Source organism: Neolamprologus multifasciatus, chromosome 7 (assembly GCF_963576455.1).
Source record: "Neolamprologus multifasciatus chromosome 7, fNeoMul1.2, whole genome shotgun sequence".
Taxonomy (NCBI): domain Eukaryota; kingdom Metazoa; phylum Chordata; class Actinopteri; order Cichliformes; family Cichlidae; genus Neolamprologus; species Neolamprologus multifasciatus.
The window spans coordinates 32,905,209-32,927,762 of NC_140445.1; the positions used below are offsets into that span (position 1 = coordinate 32,905,209).

The 22,554-nt window shown below is 39.5% G+C and overlaps 1 protein-coding gene across 2 annotated transcripts; it reads left to right on the forward strand.

Moving 5' to 3' along the window:
• The first annotated feature begins 1,725 nt into the window (after positions 1 to 1,725).
• gsna (gelsolin a) lies at positions 1,726 to 22,492 on the forward strand. 2 transcript variants are annotated; one of them, XM_085164959.1, is made up of 17 exons: positions 1,726 to 1,875; positions 9,619 to 9,815; positions 12,133 to 12,287; positions 12,795 to 12,956; positions 13,045 to 13,194; positions 13,274 to 13,363; positions 14,928 to 15,060; positions 15,386 to 15,690; positions 15,878 to 16,011; positions 16,665 to 16,755; positions 16,975 to 17,001; positions 18,572 to 18,742; positions 19,175 to 19,349; positions 20,833 to 20,954; positions 21,147 to 21,224; positions 21,324 to 21,384; positions 21,680 to 22,492. In XM_085164959.1, the coding sequence occupies exons 2-17, from the start codon at positions 9,620 to 9,622 to the stop codon at positions 21,847 to 21,849; spliced, it is 2,220 nt and encodes a 739-aa protein (XP_085021085.1). In that variant the 5' UTR covers positions 1,726 to 1,875; position 9,619; the 3' UTR covers positions 21,850 to 22,492. The 2 variants fall into 2 exon arrangements, with proteins under 2 accessions (XP_085021085.1, XP_085021087.1); XM_085164961.1 differs by lacking the exon at positions 16,975 to 17,001.
• The last annotated feature ends 62 nt before the right edge of the window (positions 22,493 to 22,554 follow it).

Here is a 22,554-nt window from a genome sequence, read left to right on the forward strand (position 1 = left end):
GAATAACAAATGAAAACTTTAGCAAAGCAATGATAGCTGAAGAACTAAGAGGTCAACAGCACCATCACTTGGTGGAAATGGGAGTTTAAAAATATGAACAAAGTTTAGATGTCCACCTACTGGTGACATTCAAGTACAAGGAAAGCCTGGAGTCACCCAAATTATTAGGATTTGAGCTCCTAAGCAATGCATGCCTGTACAGATTAGCGTGCCGGTCAACTGAAGGAGCACCAAAGTATTTCATGAGGAAAATGGAAAACGCCGACCTGCTAATCAGGATGTTGCCAGAGTCATTAGCAGTCATCCTCTGAGCTTTGTAAGCAGCTGCCAAGAGATATCACTAAAAATAAAAACATGCAAAAGAACATACAGCTCTGTCTATTGAGGATTACCAGATTTCCTGCATGCCAGGCTGAGGGCAGCATATGTCACTCTGAAAAAGCATGGCACGAAAACAAGACTTTCTTGTTGGGATGTTTTCATCCATGACTGGACGCTCCTCTGTTTGTAAATCGTCCAGCTCCAAATATTAGCAAGAAGAATGAAATGCACATTAGTGAAAGCAATTTACAGTACAGTATATCTTCAAAGCAATTTGTTATTTTCATAAATATTTTATTAACCATGTTAACCTGGAATAATTAAATACTTTGTTTTGTTTGTTTGTTTGTCTTTTAACTGGAGAACGTCTTGAACTCCTGACAAATCAAAAACAAAAGAAATCAAATATCAATTTTCATATTTGAATTTTAATTTGTAACATTTTTTTTGATACATCGGGCATTTTATTCATTTATCTATTCATTTAGTTAGTTTGTTAGTTATTTGCAATTTATTGACTAAAATGTATTGTGCATTTTATTCTTTTTTTTCCTGAAAAAATAACCACACAAATGTTGTAGCAGTCTCAAAAACACGCTTATCAAATGTGACACTTTTTGGCTGATGCACATTTTTATGCTGCCTTGATGCTAAACTATGTTCATCATATTAGATAGTGTGAACGAGAAGCAATCATGCTTTATTTACAGGAACTCATTATCACAACATTTATTCAACATAAACTGTGTATAAATATCCCCTTGAATAGTAAATAATAACAATAATAATAATAATAATATTAACAATAGTAAGGGAAATTTCTAAGGTCTGTTTGTTATTTTTAAACATCACTCAAAAGTTAAACTAACTGCACAGCCAACCACCTTTCTTGCTCAGTCACTCAAACAACCTTTGTCTGAGTATGCCAGTTAGGTGACTAAAAACTAGCCTGCTCTTTGCTTTTTAGGCCACAAGAGGGCCCTTGATGAGCTTTTATTAGTAGAATAGGTAATAGTATGGTACCAGACAGGGGCAGTGTTGTTTAAGAAGCCCTCTCCTGAACGAAGAGTGAGTCGTGGCCGGAAGTTACAGTTGTGGCAGAGATTCTATTATAATACCCAAAAGATAAATAAGAATAAAAATACAATAAAAATAAACTGTCTCACATACACGCACACAAAACCAATCAACCAAACAAAAACACCTTTTTAAGCTGTTGTTGTTTTTTTCTTTTTCTTTCATAAATAATATTAAAATAAATTAAAAATATTAAAATAGCCAAGCCAGTACTGAACCCCTAAATATAATAAGCAGCTATTACTTGTACCGGTTATTCTGTGCATCTTGTCCCAGCTACATTATACATAGACAGACAGATATGCAGCAGGCGGTGCAGCAGACAGGCGGAGAGGGTGTGTCATATAGTGAGTCCCGGGCCAGAACCATAAAAAGCTGCTTTGCGCTCTGCTGAACTACCGACTCTGTGCTCCTGCTGCAGCTCAGGTCCACACCCGTCCGTCCGTTATAGACCCAGATCATAACCTCCGCGTTCAGGTAAGGTTTGTGTTATTAACCCACGTTATTTGAAGAAAATATGTTGCCTGACGCACAGATTGCAGGTCGGTAATTTGATGCGTTATTTAACGCCCGTTAGTTCTGTCTGGATTATAGGTTTAACAGAGAGAGACTAAACTACAGGGTGAAATTACGGTTTTTGTTATACTTTAACCAATATTCTTCTTATCTAATAAATAGAAAAAGTGCTGAACTTAGCTTTTAATTAGCTATAATGCAAGGCAGAGTTGCCATATAAGGACAAGTCAACGGAAACCTGAAATGTTTCCTGAAAATGCAGTGTGGATAAAAACTGACGTCACACTCTGTCTGACCGTATTCAGAGTGACTTTCATGATGTGATGCAAAAACCCAAACAACATGTTACTATAGAAACATGCTGTTTTTCAGGATCTATGGTAGAAACTGTGAGAGTCTACCTAGCAGCTTTGTATCCTAATGCTGGGGTGTCGAACATATGACCAAAGGTTGGTTGTTGCAAAGCATGAAAATTACAGAAACCATTTAACAATTTGAGTTTTATTAATAAAGTGCACCGTTATTCATGGTGTGGTGTAGTTAATATCACTACACACAAATGCAGTATTATACAAAAAGTTTTACTGGTCTTAGATTAAAATGGGTTATGTGTCACCCGTGGACTAAACTAAGTGTACCCGTCTGTCCTAAACACTAGTTACTGTGGTTGTGGTTGCCACAGAAATGACCAAACAGTTATGAGCAGATCTTCCACAACATCCTCTTCGTGACAGTTGTAGCGAGCATATACTGAGTGCACCAGACTGTATGATGTGTGCAAAAGTTAGAAAGAACTGAGTCAGCTCCTCACTCCAGAGATTAAGTGGTGTCTGAACTACACCCTACTTCAAATTTATACGCCTTAAACAACAGTGTGCATGCTTTCTTTAGGGCTCATCTGGGGAACAACAAGAATGGGTGCATACCAAGTTGTGGTCAGAAGTTTACATACACTTATCCCGGGCATGAATGTTATGGTAATATTGGGTTTTTAATGATGTCTTCGAACTGTTCTTTTTCCAGGGTGGAATGATTGTACAGCATACATCTTTAATAACATTCAAAAACAAGAATTGGGTGCACAAGTTAGAATTTATTTTGGATTTCTTTACTGCACACAGAGTCAAAAGTATGTATATATACAGGTTCAAATATGTATTTACGCTCACTAGTATTTGGCTAAATGTCCCTTAGTAAGTTGCACCTTGACCAGATGTTTTTGGTAGCCATCAACAAGCTTCTGGCAAAATTCTAGCTGAATTGACCAATACTCAGAACAATGGGAAAGTCCAAGGAACTCAGTGAAGATCTAAAACAGAGCATTGTAGATTTACACAAGTTGGGAAAGTCTCTTGGAGTTATTTCTAAAGAACTACAAATTCCAAGATCATCAGTTCAAACAATTGTATGTAAGTGGATGTGTCACCACTTTGCCGATGTCTGGAAGAAGACCCAAACTGTCACCGTCAGATGAAAGGAAATTAGTTCAGATGTTCATGAATAACTCAGGACTCACTGCTGACACCACCATTACTGTCCACTGTGAGACGAGTTTTACATCGCCATGGACTGGCCAGGGGCCAACCAAGAAAGAAGCCCCTGCTCCAAAATCAACAGCTTCAAGCTCCATTGAAACTTGCAGCTGCCCACATGGACAAGCCACATGCCTTCTGGAAAAAAGTTTTATGTTCAGATGAGAGAAATTTTGAGCTATCTGGCCACAATGACAAGAGGTATGGTTGGAGGAGTAAAAGTGAGGATTTCAAGAACACGGTACCAATTGTCAAGCATGGTGGTGGTAGCATCACCAGTGGGGCTGTTTTGCTGTCAGTGGTGTTGGTACATTGCAGGAAATGGAGGGAATGATGAAGAAAGAAGATTACCTCTAAATTCTTCAACTTCACCTCAAATCAACAGCTAGACAATTGAAACGTGGTCACAGTTGGATGTTCCAACAGGACAATTGCTCCCAAACACACATGAAAACTGGTTTTGGAATTGATAAAACAGGCTAATGTTAATCTTTGTACAGTCTTATTTTGTGCAATAGATCATAAACATTTTATTTTTACTCAGAAATCATTTCATTGTGAAATTATTAGTGTTGTCAGCGTTAATCTCGCTAAAATGACGTTAACGCCATAACCGCATTAACGCGGCAAATCTCCGTTAGCGAGTTAACGCAGATCGCCCCATGCGAGTTGCTACACGGCGCTAACGCATTAACGAGCTAACTGCGCTGACGCGTTGATGCCATGCAGCCCTCTCATGGAGCGAGCCCCGTTAACGCTGACAGCACTAGAAATTTTATATTGTATATCAAACTTTTAACAGAATCTTACTTTAATGAGAGTACTGTGTGTCATAGCAGAGTATTTTTGTAGGCTAAATCTGCAGCGCCCGTCAAAGTAAGAGTGCCCCAACCACTGAAAGTGTCTGATACTTATAACTCATTGCAAACATGAACTCAATTAACAATTAATAACACTGTTAAGATAAGCAGGAGTGGATATTTTACCTGTGTAAAATAAAGGTCCTGTGAGATTTAATTGAAATTACACACTCAGTCTTCTTTGTTGAGGCTCAAAACCAATAGAAAAAGACAACCTTTTATGTCAGAAAAGGCCAAGAGAGCTGTAAGCTGCTAAGTTCAGACAACCTGGCAGATTGACTCTGCATGAAAAATGAGAGCATGTCTTGTGTTTTTTAAATATCTATTTCCTGACCAGCTGCCTCTTGTGGTCATGCAGTCTAGTATTGACTTTTGTCCCAATCTTTACAGAGTTGAGATTGTGTGTCAGTGTTGTAAAGCATTGCTATGGTGGCTATGGATGGATGTTTGGCATTCAGTCACCGCAAAATTTTATTTTATGATTTGACTGTCAAATGAATCAAACTGGACTAGGGATATCTAGGCTGCCTTCAACCACAAGTTAAAGTTAAGTTTAGATCTATGTAATTTTATAAAATATTTTATTTTAAATGCCATTTAAATTAGACTTGTGAAAGTGATCATCATTGTATATGAATATATGTGAATACACCTCAAGCCCCAGAAGCTAGTCTTGTCCCATTAAGCAGCATTGACTTCTTGTAAGTCTTATGTGTAGCTCACAATGGCTTCTGATCTTTTTTAAACATGCAAAGTTCTCGTAGTTCTTCCTCTAACTCTCCAATTATTAGCTTTGAATAATTTCATGGTGGATGTAATTATGTTTGTAGGATCATTAATCTAACGTTGAGCTTACTTTTTAACTTCAGCTTTCTGCCTCATGTTGTCTTTGGGTACTTTAAGTGCACAGATGAACGAATGACTGCAAACTGCCAAGTTCCTGAGGCAGCAGTGCAACCACAATCATAATGACTTCTCTATAACTGATACATAAAGCAAACATTTTACTGTAGTTTTCTTTTGTTACTGTGAAATTGACTACACAATATCAGGAATTTTCCTGTTTAAAAGTCTAAAATTGCATTGTTTGGGGCCATAATTGAAAAAGAAAGTAATGTGTAACACATTACTTGTTACTTAATTACTCACTGGAGAACTCACTTCATATGCACACATACAGAGTGAAATCCCATCTTTAAAACTTTCTGCACATTACATGAGAAGAGAAGTGGTTACAGAGTTTTTCAGCTATGGCTACTCACATATTGATTGTTCCTGAAATAAGTTTCTCATATCATTTGACAGCCATCCATAAATCAGGGAGGTTATTTACAAAGTCATAAACAGCCATTTTGATTCTCTTTGTCTTACACAGTGTCAACAGATGGGAGGGAAGCAGAGTGGCTATTACAGAGTCTGTACAGAGCATTATCTGATGTGTCCTGAGCAAGTTACATGGCAGCTCAGCAGCCCTGAAGAGGCTGAAAGTGGCATGCATGGAGGAAATGAGTCACCAGAAATACCCCCCCCCCCCCCCCCCCCCCCCCACACACACACACCATTCCTGAAGGAGGAATATTGTTTTATTTGGGAGAAACTCAGGAATGATATGCTGCCATGGCCCCCAAAAATCAAGATTTTCCAGATAACACTATTTTGAGTTTGTTTTTGAAGAATGGACACCAGCTGACAAATCACAAGGGCTTACGTAACAGTTTATTTCTTGTCATATGAATCCAATGCTGTGACCTGCACAAGTTTCGAGTTTTCACTCGGGCCTCAAGCGAAGGCAGACACAAAAGAGAGGTTGGTGAGGATTGGGGGAGGGGATCAGATAACTGGAGCTGGAATGAGCTCTCATTCCTTGTTTGTTAGGAGGCGAAGGGGTGGTGGGTGGGTCCACAGATGAGGGGGTACAAACTGACTGGATGCCAGTGTGCGGCTGGTAGCAGACGCCTCCCTTCTTCAGCATGCCCGTGACTGACCACAGGTCATGTGACCAGTTTTATTTAGGCTGTGTTGAGTCAACAAACCACCGTTCCTTGAGTCACTTTATCCAGTGTGAAGCAACCCTGAATAGCGAATGACTGTTTTTGTCAGCTGCTGCCCCTCATACAAGCAAAAACATTTGTATTTGTAAGAGTCTTATTGTGCCTTAAACTTCATTCTCTAACCTTTTCCCCGTGTAAGTTTTCGTCTTCTTTTTTTCACCATTACTGGCTTTGATTCTTCAAAGGTTGCTCAGATGCTGAGTCTATCCCCTCTGATGTTTGCTTTATTAAGTCAGAGATCGTACCTAACTCTAGGATGAAAGAGCTCTGATGTGCAGGAGACAAGACAGAACATTTTTCTCCATCAGAGGAGAAGATCACAGTCACAGCCAGTCATGTTTATTTAGTGCCACAGAGATGATCATCTTCAGAATATGAAGCTGCACAGAAGTGATACTATCTTTTCCACAAGTGGTATGTTTAAGAGGGAAGTTAGCCTACTCAGCAGCTACTAAATGAAAACCCTTCAGTTGTTAAGGAAACCTAGCTTTGTTTTCAGGTATGTTTTTGAGAATGTGATTTAGAGGTAACCTCTCATAAAACTTGCACCCTCTACATGAGAATATTAAATGATTGCGTAACGGCCAGCTTGGGGTAAAAATATTCCCTTTATCGCTTGATTTCAAATTAAAGTGAAGCTGTTTGCAGATTTCTGGGTATGTTGGTTTCATTAAAGAAATGCTGTAGCATTGCACCTGATTTATTACCAGCTTCATGAGAGCACAGTGTTATTGTATGTCACTACAGTGTTTTGCTAGTTGCCAGGAAGTAGCCAGCTTGGGAGGATGTGCTTGCTTCTGCACTTAGATGACTTTTAAAAATACATAATTGCAAAATATGAATCATCAGATGTGTTTTGGGGATGCTATCTGGGCTCACTGATATAATAAAAATAGCTCTAAGAAATAACCAAACTTTTTTTGGGAGGGAAATATCACTTTTTTTCTTCTTTATCAACCTTTAGATGAACTGGCAACAAGGTGATGATTAGCTGCTTAGCATAAAGGAAAGAGACAAGCTTGGCTTTGTGCTATAATAAGTTTATGAAACACTGGGAAAGTGTTAAAAGAGAAATTTGAGGTCTTAGAGGGGGTGTTACAGCCTCTGGGGGTACAGGAAAACCTCAGTGTGGGAATAAGACATCAGGAAGTTACAACGCACTGCATTTTTAATTTTGACAGAGCTAAGCTAGCTTCTTCCATTGCTTTAAATTTTCATGCTAGGCCAGGATACAACATGCTACATGGAAGTGGTAGCTCTCTGAACCTCTCATCTAGCTCTCCAAAAAAGTTGCAAACCTTCAGCTTTTCCTCTGATATTTATGGAAAGAAAGCGAGAACGAATTCAAAAGGTACTGATGATATACAGTCTCACTATATAGCCTGAAAAACTGCACTATAGAAACTATTGAACTCAAAAGTTTTGTTATGTAAAGGCTGAACTGTGTCATTTTGATGTTCCAGACCACAGCAATAGATCTAAACAGGAATTCAGTAGGAAATTTGACTGGCTCGTGTTTGACAGCTTAAGTAGAAAGACTGAGGTAAGCCCATGTGGTAATCCAAGACAGATAAAATCCAAATTAGAAATAGTTTCTTGGTCACTTTTGTTGTGATATTGTTATGAAAACTCTCTACACTGTTTTTTTTTTTTCTTTTTTTTTATCAAATAAAACATATGAGAACTTTATGACCCAAGCCACTAATGTGTGTTGAGGCTTTCAGAAACTGACTATTCAACATTGGTATCATTAGTTAATTCTTCTTATGTGGCTAAAGAAGCATAATTGATGGTTTTTGTGACCGTCAAGCTTCTCACAAGGGGAAATCTACAAGGACTGTGTATAATGCCGTAATGGCATCGCCTCATGGCTTCAGATCTTTCCCGCCCAGCCAAACCTGTGTGTAGTCATGGAAGGTCAGGTGGTGCCTGGCCTCGTATGACTCCAGGAAGCTTCTGTTTTGACTGCATGTGTTTCACTGTGAAATTATCCGCCTGCTTTTCCATCTCAAACCATTCCTTAGCTACAAAGTAATGTGCACTGAGTTTGACATAAGAAGAGAGCACAGATGGGGGGGAAAGAAGCCCCACGTTTGTTGGCTTGGTTGCATGAATTCGGAGCCACTTTCCTCTTCCCGGGTCAATAACAGATTCCTGCCATGTTTGTGGGCAGGCGCCTGCCTAGAAGAATGGCCGATTCTTGCTTCAGTGTGCATGCAAATTGAAAGGCAGTACACGAGCAGCATTCCTGTGGAAAACTAGGTTCTGTGTTCGTTTTGAACTGCATGAACTCTAGTTTATACAGTTTTATAACATCTAAACTTGATATTGTAGTTTGGGTTAGAGCACTACTCCACTCCACTGCAGAAAAAATGTTATCTCTGTAGTGTTTATGTCATAACAAGCAGCTGGTACAGGATGCTGTGACTGTGTGGGCTGTTGATCTTTACTGCAGAATTTGTAGCATAATTTTTTTTTAATTATTGCCTCGTCGTGGTATGAATTGTGTTGTTGGCATTAGAAATTTTTACCCAAACAACAAAACAGCTGCAAAAAGTGAAAAACTATTCAAATTTTAACCACTTTTTTTTTTTAACAGGATGCCCCGCTCTCATTTTAGCATCTGAGACATCCGCTCAGGCGTTCCAGAAGGCAGTAGGCAGTAATCTAGTGTAGCACAGGCACCTACTTGAAACTGTTTGTGGGTGGCATTATGTCAGACATGAATGAATGGGTCTATGTGTGTGTCTGTGTGTGTTTATGATTGGACAGATGTCTCTGAGCAGATTTGTCCACTATGTAGTTATCTAAAGACACATTTAAAGGCTTTTTTAAACCCCTGGTTGCAGGATATACAAATAGACAGTTATACAGAAGTGTTTCTATTGCCAACCATCACTAACAGTTTATGATGATAACAATGAGTCATAACTGCCATGGCTTCCTCTTGCTGCTCTCTAGAGGAAATACCCTGAGCACAGTGGATGAATCACTCTGCTCTGTATTAATACTTAACTAGAACAAAGCTTTATCTTTATATTCATAGAAACCACTGAGCTTTAAGGGGAGTGGCTTTTATAGCTCTCATGTGGGCAGTGTCTGCTTCACTTTGTAAAGTTATTACAACCTCTGCAAGTTTTATTGGTGCAGTAGCCTTTTGGCCAACTAAGTTTATTGTTTAGCTCATTGACCTGTATTTGTTTTTGGCCTGTGCAGTAGCAAAAGCCCTTAACTTAAGGTCTGTGACTTCCCTGAATGCAGGATGGCAGCGCACCACCCAGAATTTCAGCGAGCTGGACAGCAGCCAGGCCTCCAGGTGTGGAGGGTGGAGAACTTTGACCTGGTGCCTGTCCCTGAGAACCTGCATGGGGGATTTTACACCGGAGATGCTTACCTCATCCTCAATACTATCAAACAGCGCTCCGGGAGCCTGCAGTACGACCTCCACTTCTGGTTGGGTGAGTGCCGTGAAAGGGAAATGATCTCTGGGTTATTACTCAGAGTCAACCATTATAACTGGAGGGGATACCATACAGTGCTGTTCTTTCTTTTGGATTATTCAAATGTGAAAGTAAACCACGAATATCACAGGTCACACTGAGACTGAGCACAAAACCCCTAGTAGCACATGGGAGACATGCCTTTTTGTATTTGTTTCCATTGTGATGTGGCAAAAAATAAAGATGATCTCAGTTTTCCAGTGTGATCTTGTTTGACTTGCAAAGCAGATGAGGAACAGTACGAGGATGAAGGCCCTGGAAAATAATTTTGCCCGTTGTAGCTGCTGCAGTGGAGAGGCTGAAACTAGTCAGGACAGTGAGTCATGTGCCATAAAGCAACAGAAAGCCACATGGCTCATTGGCAAACAGTTTTATCAGATAATAAGCTGTATCATTTCTATCAGATTGTGAAACGAATGAGGATTGGTGTTTAATAGTAGATGTTTTTTTCCTGCATTTAAAACCTAATAAGGACTAAATTTAGATATTCTCAGTGGCAAATGAAGTATGGAGATTCCTAAAAAAGCTGATTCGTGTAAAAGATGACCTTTTAAGCTAAAGTATTAGTGAACATGAGTTTGAACTCAATATCAATTCATAAACAGGATTATTATGAAAATAATTTTACTTTATTGCATTTAAAATGATACATGGTTTTTGGAGAGGAGGTCAGCCTGATGTTAGTGAGAAGGTGGGCACAGGAGACCAGTCAATCTTGGCCAGAGTGGAGAGCTGAAGTAGGAAGAGCAAATAAGGTGAGAGGCAGGTCAGCCAAAGAAGAATGTGACAGGTGGAGCCGCCCTGCAGATAATTGGTTTTGAATACCACGTGAAGACCTGGTGCACAGGTGCACAGGAAAATAAATTCCTGGAAATTGAAATACCTGGAAGTGAGAACTAAAACGTAGCCTGACTGCATGCTATGAGAAATTTGCCTGTTAAATTACAGTACAGCACTGTACTGGCAGCTGGTTGTGTCAGCTGTTATCTGCCACTAGGTAATATAACATTTACATAACGAAAGAAGATTTTGCTGTATAGATTACAGGTTTCCCTTTTCTAACACAATTAGCTCCTATTATACATAATATTCATAGAGATTTTATGATTTTACGATAAAGCTCTACATCTCCATCTACAGTAATAAAAATCAATCACAGATCATATTGTAAAAAACACACCTTTACCAGTATTCACAAAGAATTTGCTGTGCAAACTTTTGTATTTTTACAGGAGTTTGGTAAAACCATTTACTATTGGGCACTATCATTTAGGATGCCGATCTGTTTGGCCGAGTGTGAAGTGAAAAGCCAGCGGGTGTTTTGGGGAGATGACCAGCCGGTGTCGTTAATTGCGATTCCCAGATGCACAATAGCACTCACACATGGAAACCCAAAACCGAGAGGGAGGAAAGGGGGAAAAAGCAGAGGAAAGAGGAGGAAGTGCTGCCAGTAATGCAACATAATGTCTTACATTGAAGTGCTGAAAATTTAAACCGTGCATGCAAAGGTTTGTAGATTATTTCACCAACGACTTACCCAATACAGTTTAATGTATAACTATTTTTGACGGTTTAAAATAAAAAAAACTTTATGTCAAGGGAAAATTTCAAAGCAGTAGGAGCTTTACAGAGAAAACTAAATTAATTATATACTATATACTTCTTTATTTGATTAAAATTGGGAGATAAGATAAGATAAGATAAACCTTTAGTAGTCCCACACGTGGGAAATTTTTGGTCATGGCAGAAAATACAAGAGTTATACAAAAGTTAATACAAAAGTTATAATTGTGTATTGGATGTGTCCAAACCAACATTGATGTTCTGGTAAGATAATCATCTTAATCACCAAATATGAGGACAAAACATTTCCAATTTCAAATCCCAGTTAGTTGTATTTGTGCTGTGTGTGTTGGTATTTATAATGGAAAATTGGTATTACTAGGTAAAGCATTATTTACACTGCTGAGTCAGATTATTAATTTTATTTTGTTTTCGTAAGCTTGATTGATCTTGGCACAGACAGTTTACCAATAAACAGGATGTGATGTAATCCACCCACATGCTGATAGACTACACTGTGTGCCCATAAATAGAACAATGTTACATGTATTAATGTGACCCGCTGCTGCTCTTACATATTGATCTCCTAACTCACTGAAGTCCTCACTGGGAGAACTGGTCAGACGCAAAATATGGCTAACTGGGTTATTTTTCAGCAGAACTGTGAGGGCTGGATTTAAGATGGATCCCTTCTTTGGTTTCTCTCGCACAGGTGATTTCTGCACCCAGGATGAGAGCGGCTCAGCAGCCATCTTTACGGTCCAAATGGATGATTTCCTTGGGGGGAAACCCATCCAGTACCGTGAGGTGCAGGGACACGAGTCCAAAACCTTTCTGGGCTACTTCAAGTCTGGAATCAAATACATGGTAAGATGTCACTGTTGAACTAGCAGAAACATTTGAATTTACCTAAGAGGAATATGAGAAATGATTAGAGGGGTGTGTTTCCTTTATGTTTTTGATGCTTTTAAAACCAGGCTCATGTAAAGAAATACTTTATATTTATCACATATTTTGAAACAGAATCTCAGTTCCTTTATTCGTTCACTGTTACATGAAATATCTGCTGTAAATTTAGATGTTTCACATGCATAGAAACAAATCCCCCAGGTTGGCTTCATAGTATACTGTAAGATGCAAAAATAAAAGATTTGATCATAAGGGTTCAAGCTGCGTAAGTGAAATATTGATATATGAGGATTTTTCTATACAGTTTCTATGTGTATGTACATTTTTGCCACAGATGTGTCAAGAGGGCAGTAAACTTGAGGAGAGAACAGGGCTCAAAATAACATTTTATTATTTACAGTTGGAGTGACTTTACTTTCATTTATTTATTTTATTTCACTTTTAAATGCGACGCTCATGTTGCAGAAAGGAGGTGTGGCATCTGGTTTCAAGCACGTTGTCACCAATGAGGTGTCGGTGCAGCGAGTGCTCCAGATTAAAGGACGCCGCGTGGTCAGGGCAACGGAGGTGCCGGTCAGCTGGGACAGCTTCAACACGGGAGACTGTTTCATCCTGGACCTGGGAGATGTAAATCTTATACATAGACCTTATCTTAAAAAATGACTTGTAAAAGCTCTTCTTCATTCAATCCACTGTCTTTCCTTTCACCCCACAGGAGATTTACCAGTGGTGTGGCTCCCAGAGCAACCGCTTTGAGAAGCTGAAGGCTACTCAGGTTGCCAAGGGGATCCGTGATAATGAGCGCAGTGGGAGGTCTCGAGTTTATGTCTGTGATGAGGGGGTGGAGAGAGAGAAGATGATAGAGGTGCGATCAGTGCATTATGAGATCAAATTTAGGTCTTCAGGCGTCGCTTTTTTATTAAAATCTCTGCCTCTGTCCTCAGGTGTTAGGTCCCAAACCAGATCTACCAGCTGGAGACTCTGATGACATCAAAGCTGATGCTTCAAACAGGATGAGGGCTAAACTCTACAAGGTCAGAGCATGGATTTGTTAAGAAAAACAACAACAACACAGAAACAAACATGGCATTCACTCACTTAGAAACGTGCCTGGCACATGAGCAAGGAAGGTTTTTGTTCCTGTGAGTTTGTGCACAGGCTGATTATGTGGCTTCTTCAACATAAAAAATGTTGGTTGCTAGAAATGGGCCTCTAAACACCAATACAGAAACATCATTAAAAAAAGATAATAAAGTTATTTATGATGAATAATCATAAATAATTATTCATATATATTCATGATTGACAATCAATCATGAATATATTATATTCATGATTGATTGTCAACAACAACAATTTACAAGTGACCACAAACGTTTTAGTTTAGTTCCAGAACGATGCACCCAAAGTACTAAAAATAAAGTAGATTAAAAATAATGTAGTAAATGTTTTGTTTATTTTGCACATATATACACTCACACTTTATTAGGAACACCTATTTAACTGCTTATTAACACAAGTAATCAGGCAATCCAGACAGCAGCTGAATGCATGTAGGCAGGTAGATATGATTAAGACGACCTGCTGAAGCATCAGAATGAGAAAGAAAAAAAGATTTAAGTGACTTTAAATATGGCAGGTTTGTACGAGTATTTCAGAAACTGCTGATCTGGGGCGATTTTTCCACTCAACCATCTCTATAGTTTACAGAGAGTGGTCTGAATAAGGGATAATGTTTGCACTGAGAGAAAGGCAACAGTTACTCAAATAAGCACAACAAAGTATACAAAAGAGCATCTCTAAAGATACAATATGTCAAATCTTGAAGCAGGTGGGCTAGAGCAGCAGAGGGTCACACCACAAAGCCACAGTATACCTGAGATATATTGCTGACAATTCTTTATTACTAGTGTACACATCAACTGATGACTGCTTCAAGTAGGGTAACATCCCATGTCAGAAAGCTCAAATCATCTCAAAGTGGTTTCTTGGGCAGGCCTCACTGTACCTCCACAGTCACCATCATGTGATGCTGTCATACCAATATATCTGCCAATAAATCTCTGAGGAATGTTTCCAGTACCTTGCTGAAACTCTGCTAAAAAGAATTAAGGCAGTTCTGAGGGGAAAAGAGGATCCAAACCAGTAAAAGGAAAGTGTACCTAATAAAGTGACTAGTAAGTGTAAATTGATATAGTCCAAAAATACAAACTCCCTATCAGGAATACACATTTAGATAATAATTAAGGTAAAACTATAATGTGTTAGAGAGTAGGAAACATTTTGTGGGGTTATTTTAGAAAAATATAAAATTTTTCTAAAATAACCCCCAAAATGTTTCCTACTGCAGCCCCTTTTTTGTGATCATTCATCAGTTAAAATATAAAGTAATGAGTGTCATATTTCTAAGATTCATAGAGTAAAATTGCCAGCTGACATCAATTAAGAGACGTATCTTTTATAAAACCCTTGCTCATATTTGCCTGGCTTAAAAGATCGAGAGGAAGCAGCGTCTACAGCAGCCTTTCAATCTCCTGAAAAGCGGTACTTTTCCCTGCTTGGCATCTCCTTCATCCTTCTTCCCATCCTCCCCTGCAGGTGTCCAATGCTACCGGAGCCATGTCGATTACTCTCGTGGCAGCAGAGAACCCTTTCGCTCAGAGCACCCTGGAGTCTGGTGACTGCTTTATCCTGGATCACGGGTCTGATGGAAAGATCTTTCTCTGGAAAGGTCAGTGCAGGGTGGTGCTGCGGACTCAAGAAATGGCTCTTGGCTGAGCTGCTTTTTTCCACTCTTGCAGACAACACAGCTGTCTCATGTCGTTCTCAGTAAAAGTGCAAATACGTGCATTTCACAAAAGTTAAACTATTTACCTTCTCGTTACCAACTCTTTTCAACTTTCAGAACTCTTTTGTAATATTTATAGTAGTGCTGAAGTCAATGCACCAAATGACCTTTCTAACCCAGGTTTAGAAATAATTTCTGGCCTCCTTTTTTGATTTTCAGTAACATTTCTCCATTTAGTTCTCCAGTATTTAATGTCTTTTCTCTTCAGGCAAAGACGCCAACATGGAAGAGCGGAAAGCAGCGATGAAGGCAGCAGACGAATTCATCAAGAAGATGGGTTACCCCAAACACACGCAGGTCCAGATCCTGCCTGAGATGGGTGAGACGCCGCTCTTCAAGCAGTTCTTCAAAGACTGGCGTGATAAAGATGAGACTGTGGGCCTGGGCGTGGCCTACATCGCTAACAGCATCGCAAAGATTGAGAAGGTGCCTTTCGATGCCGCCACCCTACATGAATCCTCCGCCATGGCCGCCCAGCATGGAATGGTGGACGATGGCAGCGGAGAGAAACAGGTGGGGGTTTGTCATTCAGCTTGTGATTATGTGTCAGATTTGCTTTCAGTGCTGCCTGTGTGTGCCATTACTTTCCATTCCAGTAGGGGGAGCAGGTGCACCTTGAAATCTACAGCCTACTAAATGTGATTTTTTTTTTTTTTTTTTTTTTTAATGTTTTCCATGTTATTCTTTTCCCCCCTGTTAGATCTGGCGTATAGAGGGATCTGACAAAGTCCCAGTGGATCCATCCACTTATGGACAGTTCTATGGAGGAGACAGCTACATCATCCTTTACAACTACTCTCATGGAGGGCGCCAGGGACACATCATCTACATGTGGTGAGACATAAATTTGTCAAGACTGTGGAACCATAATTAGAGTCTGTATTGTGAAGTTACCTGTCATCAGACTATAGCACTAAAATATAAGCAGCCGGTGTGGAGCTGGATTATTATTATTTTTAGATAATTAGCAGGGTCTGATCAGATTTACTGATTCATAAGCAAACATTGAGGCTGAGGAGTCAGAAATAAATTTGTGGGAACATTATGTTTGTAAAGCACAAAGGGATTTCACATAGAAATTTATACATCATGAAGTTGTTATTTTGCACTCATCGTATCCCCCTTTCAGAGCTAGTGCAGTCACTGGAGCTTAAACTTGTTGCCACAAATTTAAGTATCAGTCATTCAATACTATAAAAAGGGGGATATATTTTCTTTTTGGTAGCACTGAATTTAATGTAATAGTCACTGGAAATAAACAAATCATAGTTCAATTTTGCACTTTTGTTTCACTGTGAAAAGTACGCGGAGGAAAGATTGAGAAGGTGTGAAGTTCAGAAAGTTCAGCGAGAGACACAAAGTTGATATATATTAGATTAATCACAGTCATAAATCTTATTGGTTGGGCTGTAAGCATATGCTGTGTCCAAGTCAGTTCCTCTTGTTATGTTTGAATGCTGAGCTAATAAATTCATCTTGTTTCCCAGGCAGGGAGCGGACTCCAGTCAGGATGAAATTGGGGCTTCTGCGATCCTCGGCGCACAGCTGGATGAAGAACTCGGCGGCGGTCCTGTGCAGGTACAACATATTGTTTTTTTAGCGTGCTTCTGTTTTTTTTCCATATGCTTATATATTATTTGATCTTCCCTGTCATCAACGACTCTGCTCACGTCTGGCTTCCTTAGCACGTCCTGTCTGACTTTTACATCCTTTCACTGTGTTCCCTCTTCCTCATGGTTTCCATGCTGCTGCTCATTTCCTCATTTGCTTGGTTTCTGGCCTTTTCTATCTCCTCAGGTTGTTGGTGCTCCTATAACCACTCAGGTATTTTTCCTTCATTCCTTCCCTGCTCCTCATCTTCACTAAGGGACTAATGTGTTTCGTGTTCAGAGCCACAGAAAAAATAGAAGCAACAAGGACATATTCATTCGATTCTCCCATTCTTTATAATTACTGGAGGATATTGTGTTATTCATTTTTGAGAAGTCCTTTCAGGTTTAGTGACTGTAATAATGAGCTAAAGTGAATTTCTAATGAAAACGACTCGTTGAAACACAAACAGGACATTCCACTGTGGAGTTTCATGGGAGGCTCCCTCCTTCTCTGTCGCCAGCTCGGTCTGTTAGCATAAATAAGTCACACTACTTTTGTCCTTTGTCCTGAACTGATGTCACACCAACATTATGATGCCTTAGCCTGTCTGTGAGGCCTAAATATTCATGAGTGGCTCTGAACTCATACGAGTCTTTGGTCATTCACTGCTCACTCCTCGCGTGTGCATGTCCGACTCTGTATATGTTTAAATTTGTGTGTAGGAATCAGCAGCATTCCCATTTATTTGTCCTCATGTTCCTGATTCCTCATCTTGCAATTAGCAAACACTTTTTGCATTTGCTCATCTGTCAAACTAAACTGAATCACAGGCTGTACTTAAGGAGCATAGCAAGCGTGATGTCACCTGTTGGTCAAGTTCTGGCCTGAAGCCAGAGTTTGAGCTTTTCTTTCACCTCTGTCTCATTTGAGAAATCGCTCTCACTGCAGGGACTTGTCAATCACGAGACGCACATGCTACATTAATTTAGATAATGAGCATTATGTTATGTTAAGTAAGACTTGCTATGCTGTCCAAAACCTTGTCAGGAAAGTTTCTACTCAGGTCATAGCAAAGTCCCAGTGGATTCAAAGTGAGGAGCAGTGCTGGTTTCTCATAGATTTTAGAGGCTTTTTTCACTAAGAGAAGTTGCCCCCTTCTGACCATTAAATAGAATGCATTTATAAGGATTAAGGAGTTTTCACACTTTTATATACAGTCTATGAACTCAACTTTAATCTATCAGCAACTGCAGCAAGCCAAAAGCATTAAATGTCAAATATTTGATGGAACAGCAGAACATAAAAAAGCATGTTGGCTTTCTATGTTAAACTTCATGTAATACAAATAGTTTCCCCCTGTAAACTCATCAGTAAATATTTATCTCTGCTCTGTTTGCCCCAGCAAGCTCAGGATTAGTGTAATGTGCAGTGCTTACTGGATTAGGGGAACCACTGACTGCAACACCTCACAGTTATGACTGTTTATTACAAAAAACCGCAGGCTGTTTTGGACATACCTTATCTTCACCATGGTTACTAATATTACAGATCTCACTCTCACCTCAAGGTATGGCATGATTTGGCTCTGTGCTGCCATCTTGCGTCAGTGGTGGGAACTGCTGCAGACTTTTCCACACCTTGTTGATGCATATTTCACAGGACACAATTAGGGAGGATATGTCTGCAGTGATTTGGTAGCACCACTTGTAACATCAAAATGCATGTGGTATTTTTCGATATGAATTGCTGTGACAACAACTTCATTAGATGCAGAGATTTAAATTCGGTATTTGTGTATCAGGTGAGGGTGGTGCAGGGGAAAGAGCCGGCCCATTTGATGAGTCTGTTTGGAGGCAAGCCCATGATTGTGTACAAGGGAGGAACGTCCAGAGAAGGAGGTCAGTCCGCTCCAGCTGAGACTCGACTCTTCCAGGTGCGCTCCAACACTGCAGGACACACACGAGCTGTGGAGGTAAGAGGAAACGTCTCATTCATTACCTGAATTTAATCATTCCTTGATTATTTTATTTTTTTCTTCTCTCTTTTGCAAAGCAGTTTCTAACAGATTTCTGAAATATTTGTGTTCTAATCTAATAAATGTGTTAAGCGCTGTCCATTAACAATGAAGTAGAGGTTTTAAAGGAAAGCAGAAGCACTTGATACTTGAAGTTTTTTTTAAGTATTCAGCAAATGGTTTAAGGGTATTTAAGAGGAAAAGGGAAAAAATGCATAGTAAGAATGGAAAACACCGATGTCCTTTCCTTTAAAATATCCTCTCGAATTGTTGTTAGAGGGCATAAAATGTCAAATAAAGCATTATGCTAGCATGAATATTGGTAAAAATGAAAAACCACCAACACAACAGCTCCTCATCATAACTTGCAATATCACTGTTTCTATGCAGCTTGATGCGCAGGCATCCAACCTAAACTCCAATGATGCTTTTATTCTGGTGACCCCCGGCGACTCCTTCCTGTGGGTGGGAGTGGGTGCCAGCGACACAGAGAAGCAGGGAGCTCAACAGCTGTGTGACATCCTGGGTGTGTCTGTCTCAGAGCTGTCCGAGGGAGGAGAGAGCGGTGAGGAAACAGGATAAACACAGTTACCTCCATCATCATTTTTCTCCTTTATTTAATTTTTTTGCTGCATTTAAGTCAAACTGAAACCCAACAGCTGTTAACATACTCAGAACTGTATCTGTGTCAGCTACAAAGTGTGGTCTGGCTGTTAAAATAGTGCTTTAATGCGAGGCTAAATAGCTCCCTTTTTGTATTTCGGCTAAGCGCTTATGTTCATCCATATTGAAACAAAGCAGACTTGATTGCATCACCCCTTCTGATGTTGTCAGAAGTCTTGCTATTTGCTTTCCAAGCTCAAGAAGAAGAAACTCCCTGCGAACAGTTTCACATATAAAAACACCTCAGGCTACAACATAGCAGATTAAATTTTTCATAAACACCCTGCTTTTGAGGACTGGCCTCGGCTGGGGCCTCGCAAAAGACAAATGAGAAATTCACCCTTTTATTTCTGATGGTTGAAAAGATTTTCTATTCAAAATTGATGCTGTGCTGTGCAGGTACCTGCTGTTTCACAGATGCTGGTTGCAAATTTACATTTACACTTTGTTTTATTTTGCTTTATTTTACCCTTAAAAGTGCTCTAACAATAATTTTGTATATTAAAAATTTATTAAATAGCTGTATAGCTGGAAGGGCAAGAATAATTGTAACAAAAACTACACAATATTGCAAACACCTCAGCAGGTCCATTAAGCTTTTAGCTCCTGGTTTGTTTCATACTTTATATATGTTTACAGGTATTATATATATTTTTTATCTATGGCAGGTGATGTAACAGCACTGACATTTTCAGTGCTCTTATCTTTCCTGTAAACCACTGCTCACTTGACGAAAACCACCAGTTTCCACATGGGCAAAATAAAATGAATAAATAGCAAAATAAGGTTGCCCAAGTAAAGTCTATGTGTGGGGAAACACTGCAATTGCACTTACCAGACACTTTATTAGGTACACCTATTCAACTGGTTGTTAATGCAGATATTTAATCAACCAATCACACGACAGCAACTCAGTGCATATAGGCATGAAAGCATGGTCAAGATGACGTGTTGGAATTTGAAGCGAGAGCCAGGATCGGGGAGAAATGGGATTTAAGTGTCAGACTGGCTGACCTGAAATTTTCAGAACACATTTTCCCACATGCACATCTCTTATCCCACTACCTCCCAGTGCAAATAGAAGAATTCGTCCGGCTTCAGTGTGATGACAGTGAAATCACTGGAACATCTGTCCACTAACAGATACTTCTAGCAGTTACCTCAGTTAAAAATAGTGATAACCTGATAATGTAAACCAAGCATTTTGTTTTCTTCCCCATTAGACAGAACCAGGCTTACTTCCAGGTTTTATGCTAAACTAAAAACCTGATTTGGCTTTGTACCAACAAAAAAGGAACAGATTTACCCAAATGTCAAACTATTGCTTTGCCCGCTTACAAAATTTGATGGTTGTGATAGCTTGAAGTGTTTCTGTCGTTTTACAGATCAGTTCTGGGAGGCTCTGGGTGGAAAGATGGAGTATCGCACCTCCACTAGACTCAAGGACAAGATGGATGCTCATCCACCCCGTCTCTTTGCTTGTTCCAATAAGACTGGAAACTTTATAGTACGTTTTCTTCTCCTGCTGAATTGGTTTTGTCCTATTCTGACTCGAGTTTTCAAGTCTTTGGTATTGCACGAGCATGTGCAGGATGTCAAGAATATTTAAGTACCTGCTGAAAACAGTACACTGTGTCTTTATTTGTCGTTACGTGTACATAAAAATAAAGCCCCCTTAAATCTGTCTTCTTCTTCTCAGATTGAGGAGGTACCAGGTGAGATGACCCAAGATGACCTTGCCACTGATGATGTCATGATCTTGGACACTTGGGAGCAGGTAAAAAAACAAGCTGACTACCGAGCAGAATCAGTGCCCACAAAAAGAATAAACTCCACAATAAACCTTAATTTATTTGTTTGTTTTTTTTATTCTTAGGTGTTTGTCTGGATTGGAAATGAGGCCCAAGAGGAGGAGAAGACTGAAGCTATGGCATCTGGTGAGCAAATATGAGGAGAAAGAACAATGCCATGTGGAATAGGAGGCGAGAAATACAGCTGGGACAATCCCCTGGCATTGCAAATGATCTAACACAACATCAATCATTAGATAAAAAAAATTAAAACTTAATCAAAAACAGAATGTATTTATTTAAAAGACATCATAATTACTGATACATACATTAACAGCAAAGTGCTCCATAACTAGAGCAGCAGTGTCACCAAGAGTCAAAGCATAAAGCATCTTCTGCTACCCTTTTAATCCTTGTACTAATTCAAACTCGTCTTCCTCAGCGGTCCGTTACATCAAGACAGATCCGGCCAAGAGAGACCCGAGGACGCCCATTGTCAAAATCAAGCAGGGCTTCGAGCCGCCCACGTTCACTGGCTGGTTCCTGGGCTGGGACTACGACTACTGGACCACCGACCCTCTGGAGCGCGCTATGGCTGAACTGAACATCTGAACATTCCCTTGTTCCCACCTCTCTGCCTTCACCTGTCACCATGCAGCAAGATTTTTTTTTTAAGCTACACATGCCCTTTTCTTCTTTTTTTAACGAATCACTGTTTTTTTTTTCACTTTGTCTCAAATGCTACTGTTGTGCCTTGAAACCAGTGAAATCATCCAGTACAAATAGAACTTCAACAGATACTCAGGCTTTCCTTTAGGATTTGCACTACATATAGCCTCAAACTACAACTCTCATTCAAGGCGATTTTCCCATGTTTGACAATAAAAACCTGTTTACTAGCAAAATATAACAAACATAAAAGAAGACAGTTTAAAGTTTGGTTTTCCTGCAATATTACAAAAGCTACTGCCAAGAAAACAGCTTATAAAAAGCAATACAACCAATGCCTTAGAATGATTTCCTTGAGCTTACAGTAAGCTTGTTTTTTAAAGGGTACTGTCTTTATTGATGTTTTTGTACCTTTAGATGTTATATTTATTTTAAAATAACGCCACAGATTCTCACCCAGGAAGCGTGTGTTCTGCTGCGTTGTCTTTTAGTGGAAAACCACTGCTTTGCTTCTTTATTAGCTCCACTTTCTGTGGCAATTTCTAAGGTTTCCTGTAATCAATTCAATAAACCAAATTAAAATATACCAGCTGTTTTCTGCCTCTGCCTTTACAAACACTTAACTTCTCACACCTGAAAGAAATTAAA

What these genes read in the sequence shown, in the direction of transcription:
- gsna (XM_085164959.1), top strand. Translation starts at nt 9,620, where the DNA reads ATGGCAGCGCACCACCCAGAATTTCAGCGAGCTGGACAGCAGCCAGGC. An exon ending in AGTCTGGAATCAAATACATG is followed by an intron (nt 12,288 to 12,794) that starts GTAAGATGTCAC and finishes CTCATGTTGCAG; the next exon opens with AAAGGAGGTGTGGCATCTGG. An exon ending in GACACACACGAGCTGTGGAG is followed by an intron (nt 18,743 to 19,174) that starts GTAAGAGGAAAC and finishes GTTTCTATGCAG; the next exon opens with CTTGATGCGCAGGCATCCAA.